Raw genomic sequence first — 6,732 nt, forward strand, 5'->3', positions numbered from 1 at the left:
TAACCACCAGCTTTTCTTTGGCAGCGCAAGTCTCCTAAATTCTTTGAAAATTATATTTTGTTTATGTATTTTCTTAATAATGGAACTCCTCATACCTTTAAAAGACAAAATTATGACCTATAGTCTTTATCAATATTAAAATTTAAGTATACTATTTCATCTTAAGCAAAATATGAAGCCTAAATAAAAATATAAATAAATGATACATGAATGTCTGTTTATTCTATCTGATCATAAAATCCTTCACAACAAGCAATTTTAGAAAATAAGAATGACCTTTGTGTGAAATATTATTTTAGTCTCTTATTTCTAGGCAAAAAAAAAAAAAGGCAAATTAAGGACAGATGAGTAACTCCCATCTTGATTTTCCAGTTATATGAAGCATTAAAAAAAAAAAAAAAAAACTCTGTTACTCTTGAAAATTATTGTAGGGTAAAATAAAAAAGTTCTAAACATTTTTACTAAATACACAACTTTTAGCTGTAAGAAGACTATTTCTTATGTCATTAGCCTGTGGGAAAAAACTATGCTGAAAACTTAGAGGGCAAACACAAAGAAAATGCAACAAAAATACATATATGAAAAAATTGGAAAAAATGGAGTTCAGAATTTTGAGGGGGTGGTATTTAGTATCTTTACACTGTCCATGGAAAGCATCTCCTTATATGGATGCTCCATGAAAATAATCTCTTACAATGGAGGTTACAAGTAGAAGGAAAGCACAGGTTGCATCTGATTCCAGCATATACACTGTGAAAATGGATGTAAAACCAAAAACAGAACGTGAAACTATGAGGCAATATTACAGTTATCTCCTTCATAAAATGTCCTACTGCGAGGAAGAAGAAAAAAAATTGAGTCCAATCTAATTATGTCCCATAAGCTTCAAGAGGACATGAAACTTTAACTTTAGGAAAAGATAGGGACATAAAATAAGGTGCCTCAGTCCTCCACGTTGAGTTTTAATAAAATTACTAAATTGAAAATATAACAGGGTGAAAAACATTATAACTGAAACTAGAAAATTTTGACACCCACAGGACTTATGCAGTTAAGCCCTAAGAGAACTTTACACGGAGCCATGAAACATACTGCAAATTCTCAACAGAGGATTGCAGACTATGCATAGTATAAGAGGAACAGGGTGATTACGGCGGCAATGATGATGATGACAATGATGATAATTCACAAAACAGGAAAAAATGAAAAGAGAAATAAGTTTCTTTCCATTCTTGAGGATAAAATTTAAAATAAAATTAAGATATTAGGACAGAAGAAACGAATATGAGGTGACCAAAGGAAAGAAGAACAACTTTGAGGATAGAGGGAAGAGAAACAAAGAAAGTAAGGAATAGAAATAAGGCAAAGAAAGGGAAAAAATAAAATTTAAACTGAAAGTAATAAAGAGAAGGAAGAAGGCAAAGTGAAATAAGGCAAGAGTAAAATATGATAACTGATATAAAGTACATTGATAAATATGAACAAAATAGAAGAATAATTAACTACAACAGCAATATTAATTACAAATGAGCAAAGACTGATAATGATGGAAAGAGAACACAATTATTATAAAAAAGAGAAAAAGAATATGAGAAGATTAAAGAAAGAAAAGTGATTTTGAGAGGATAGAGGTAGGAGAAATAACAAAGAACAGAAATGAGGCATAAAAAGGGAAAAATAAATTTTAAAACAAAAATAATGGTGTGTGTCCGAGGAGCCGCCGCTGGAGCCGTGGACGGTTTGCTGAGCCCGTTAGTGCCCCTGTGGAGACTCAGGCTGCAGTCATGTCCCGTTACCTGCGACCCCCCAACACGTCTCTATTCGTAAGGAACGTGGCCGACGATACCAGGTCCGAAGATTTACGACGTGAATTTGGTCGTTATGGTCCTATAGTTGATGTGTATGTTCCACTTGATTTCTACACTCGCCGGCCAAGAGGATTTGCTTATGTTCAATTTGAAGATGTTCGTGATGCTGAAGATGCTTTACATAATTTGGACAGAAAATGGATTTGTGGTCGCCAGATTGAAATACAGTTTGCACAGGGGGATCGGAAGACTCCAAATCAGATGAAAGCCAAGGAAGGGAGGAATGTGTACAGTTCTTCAAACTATGATGATTACGACAGATATAGACGTTCTAGAAGCCGAAGTTACGAAAGAAGGAGATCAAGAAGTCGGTCCTTTGATTACAACTATAGAAGATCTTATAGCCCTAGAAACAGTAGACCGACTGGAAGACCACGGCGTAGCAGAAGCCATTCCGACAATGATAGACCAAACTGCAGCTGGAATACCCAGTACAGTTCTGCTTACTACGCTTCAAGAAAGATCTGAGAAAGCGGAAAAAGAACCAAAGAAGGGCAGTTCAAGCGACCAAAGGGTGGGTGGAAGGTGCTGCAGTATGAATACTGTGTGAATATTTTGACTCTGGTCTGAAAAGATAAAAGAATGTTACTGAAACTACATGGAATAATTGAAGTCCCTTCAAGTATGAAAGTAAACATTTTAGGACAAATAAAAGGAAATTCAGCTTTGTACTTGTGGAAACTAATCCCTAAATTTGAATAGGTTTATATTGACTCATGGATAACAGGTCCATAATTGCTGGAAACTAGGATGTCTGAATATCGAGGAAGACAGCCATAGTCTCTTAACAGTGCCTCTATTGGTCTGTCTCAAACTGAATTGGGTGAGAAAAGGTATGGTCCAGTATAAACTTTTTCTTGGTTATCTCTTAAAGTCAGTTACATTTTTGCTATTGGCAAATCTTGCCTTTGTTTATTCCAGTGCCACTGTTTTCTGCTTAATGGTTTGCTTTGTTGGTATCTGAGTTTATTTACCTGTATGCCATGTGCAGTTTACATCTTCCTTAAACACTCGTTCCCAGGTAAATTCTAGTTATAATACTTGACATCCAGCTAAGAGGTTCCATCTCTTCTCACCTCTTTCCTAGTCAGTATATTCAGCAAACATTTACTGAGCCCTTTCTGTGAGCAAAAATTGTACTAGGTAATTGGGGGGAAATAAGATTAAAAATTCACTTACTCAATAAATGTCTACTGAGCACAATCTAGTGAATAACATTAAAGTATGGCCTCATTGTTTTGTTTGGGGTGTATTGTTTGTGACAATAATTTACACCATTCATATCCAATGTAGTTATAAACCCAATATACTATCAAAGATAAGTAATTTTTGTGGTTACCTGCCATTTAAAAGTATCTGGTATTTATTTCTGTTTGCATCCCATTAATACAAATAATGAAAAAATGTTTAATCTGTAATAAACTGATTTATTGTGCAGTGACTGTAAAAAAAAAAAATAACATAGGAACATAAGAAAGGGAAGGAAGAATGCTACAAGTGATCCATAGACTAATACGTGGAGGATGAATATCATGTTATTAAATAATGAATGAATTACAATGAGATTAAGGGAGAAATCAAAAAGTTTCTGGAAACAAATGAAAATGAACACACACCAGGCCAAAACCTGTGGGACACAGCAAAGGCAGTCCTGTGAGGGAAGTTCATGGCAATACAGGCCTACCTACAAAAGACAGAAACATTTCAAATAAAAAACCTAACCCTTCATCTACAAGAACTGGAGGAACAACAATTAACAAAAACCAGAAGGAGTAGAAGGAAGGAAATCATCAGGGTAAAATTAAATGGCGTAGAGACAAAAAAGAAATTAATGAATACAGGAGCTGGTTCCTTAAAACATAAATAAACTTGACAAACTTTTAACCAGACTTATCAAGAAAAAAAGAGAGTGCAAAAATCAGAAATGAAAGAGAAAAAAGTAATAACTGGTACGATAGAAATACAAAGGATTGTAAGAAATTATTATGAACAACTATATGCCAAGGAACTGGACAACATGGGTGAAATGAACAAATTCCTAGAAACATACAATCGCCCATAACTGAATCAGGAAGAAGCTGAAAAACTGAATAGACAAATAACAACCAGTGAAATTTAAAGAGTAATCAAAAAATTCCTGACATAAAAAAGCCCTGGACTGGATGACTTCACAGGTGAATTTCACCAAACATTCAAAGAACTACCACCTATCCTCTAACTATTCCAAAAATTCAAGAAGAGGAAAGATTTCCATACTCTTTTTATGAGGCCAGTATTATCCTAATTTCAAAACCAGGTAAAGGCACAAGAAGGAAAGAAAATTATAGGCCAATATCTCTGATGAATGTAGATGCTAAAATCCTCAATGAAATATTGGCACACCAGATCCACCTATATATTAAAAAGATCATACACCTGATCAAGTGGGGTTTACCCCAGGGAACCAAGGATGGTACAATATACACAAATCAATGAATATAATACATCACATAAACAAAATGAAGGACAAAAACCACATGCTCATATCAATAGATGCTGAAAAAGCATTTGATACAATCCAGCACACATTTATGGTAAAAACACTCAGCACAGTGATAATAGAGGGAGCATATCTCAACATAATAAAAGCCATGTACGAAAAACCTACTGTGAACATTATATTCAATGGGCAAAAACTAAAAATGTTTCCCATAAGATCAGGAAGAAGGCAAGGATGTCTGCTTTCACCACTCTTATTCAACACAGTACTGGAAGTCCTGGCCATAGTAATTAGACAAGGGAGAGAAATAAAAGATATTTGAGTTGGACAGGAGGAAGTAGTACTGTCATTATTTGCAGATGGCATGATTGTGTACACAGGCAAAAGTTTAGACTCCACCAAAAAACTACTCTACCTAATAAGTGAATTTGGCAAAGTAGTAGAATACAAAGTCAATATTCAGAAATCAATGGCATTTTTGTACACCAACAATGAATTTACCAGAAAGAGAAATTAAGAAAAAAATCCCATTTACCATAACAACAAAATAAACTACCTAGGAATAAATTTAACCAAGGCAGTAAAAGATCTGTACTCAGAAATAAATCACTGAAGAAAGAAACTGAGGGAAATACAAACAAATGGAAGTATATACTGTGTTCATGGATTAGAAGAATTAACATCATTAAAATGCCCATGCTACTCAGAGCAATCTAGAGATTCAAATGCAATCCCTATTAAAATACAAATGACATATTTCACTGATCTAGAACAAATATTGCATGTGTATATGGAACAAAAAAATGACTCTGAGGAGCCTCAGAGATCTTGAGAAAGAATAACAAAGTAGGAGGGATCACAATACCTTATATCAAACTATTCTACATGGCCATTATAATCAAAACAGTCTGGCACTGGCCTAAGAACAGACACATACATCAGTGGAACAGTAGAGAAAGCCTACAAATAAACCCATGTTCCTATGGTCAACTAATATTTGATAAAAGGGGAATGAACCCACAATGGAGTAAAAATAGTCTCTTCAATATGTGGTGTTGGGAAAACTGGACTAGTAAATGCAAAAAAAAAAAAAAGAAAAAAGAAAAGAAAAGAAACAAGACCACCAACTTGCACTAGACACCAGAATAACCTCAAAATGTGTAAAAGACTTAACTATAATTTGTGATACCATAAAAATCCTAGGCAGTAAACATAGGCAGTTAAATTTCAGACATCTCACACACTAGTATTTTTGCTGATATATCTCCTTGGGCAAAGGAAATAAAAGAAAATAAATAAACAAATGGGACTGCATCAAACTGAAAATGAGAAGGAGAAATGAAAAGGCAACTGATTTCATAGGAGACCATATTTGGCAATATACATCAGACAAGCGTTTAATCTCCAAAATAAGTAATACCTGCTTGAGTGTGGTTGGTAGGATAATAATATGGGTGTAATAATTTATAATTTTAATTTTAACGTTTCACCTAAAATGCCATCGGGTATGCTTGAGAATGATATTATTATGTTAAGAATTATATCTTTATGATTTTATAATATAAGAGTTTGTAATAAAAAAGGGGCATTACTTGTATTGCACCTTGTATATAAAGAAATTACAAAACTCAACATCAGGAAGATAATCCATTTATAAAATGAGCAAAGGATCTGAATAGACACTTCTCCAAGGAGGACAGATAGATGGCCCATATGAAAAAGTGCTCAACCTAATTAGCCATCAGAGAGATCCAAATTAATACCACAATAAAATGGCAATAAATACATATCTATCAACAGTTGAATCTGAAAAACAAACTAAGAAAACAAGAAGAACAGAGACAGAATCATGGATACAGAGAATATTTTGATGGTTGCCAGATGGAAGAGGGGTGTAGGGGAATGGATGAAGAGGCGAGGGGATTAAGAAGTACAAATAGGTAGTTACAAAATAGTCATGGGGATGTAAAGTACAGTATAGGAAATGGAGTAACCAAAGAACTTATATGAATGACCCATGGACATGGACAATGGTGTGGGTATCGCCTGAGGAAGTGGGGGGTTATGGGTGGAGGGAGGCAAAAAGGGAAAATTGGGACAACTGTAATAGGATAATTAATAAAATATAATTTTTTAAAAACCCAGAATGATATACCACTACGCACTGGTCAGAATGGTCAGAATGACTGTCATAAACAAATCAATCAAAAATCAGCAACTGCTGGCAGGAATGTGGAAAAAAGAGAACCCTAGTGCACTGTAGGTGGGAATGCAGACTGGTGCAGCTATTGTGGAAAACAGTATGGAATCTCCTCTAAAAATTAAAAAAATGAACCTACCTTTTGGCCCAGCAATTTCACTGCTGGGAATATACCCAAAGAACCC

General features: G+C 34.5%; 1 protein-coding gene across 1 annotated transcript; it reads left to right on the forward strand.

The window, feature by feature from the left end:
• The first annotated feature begins 1,707 nt into the window (after positions 1 to 1,707).
• On the forward strand, positions 1,708 to 2,541 carry LOC129076322 (serine/arginine-rich splicing factor 10-like). Its single transcript, XM_054580487.1, has one exon. The coding sequence runs from the start codon at positions 1,785 to 1,787 to the stop codon at positions 2,334 to 2,336; it is 552 nt and encodes a 183-aa protein (XP_054436462.1). The 5' UTR covers positions 1,708 to 1,784; the 3' UTR covers positions 2,337 to 2,541.
• Positions 2,542 to 6,732: the final 4,191 nt, after the last annotated feature.

Source organism: Pteronotus mesoamericanus, unplaced genomic scaffold, assembly GCF_021234165.1.
Source record: "Pteronotus mesoamericanus isolate MK-2021 breed Mesoamerican mustached bat unplaced genomic scaffold, CSHL_Meso_final contig_59, whole genome shotgun sequence".
Lineage (NCBI taxonomy): Eukaryota > Metazoa > Chordata > Mammalia > Chiroptera > Mormoopidae > Pteronotus > Pteronotus mesoamericanus.

Excerpts from the sequence above, each read along its gene's own strand:
- LOC129076322 (XM_054580487.1), top strand. The coding sequence starts at position 1,785 with ATGTCCCGTTACCTGCGACCCCCCAACACGTCTCTATTCGTAAGGAAC.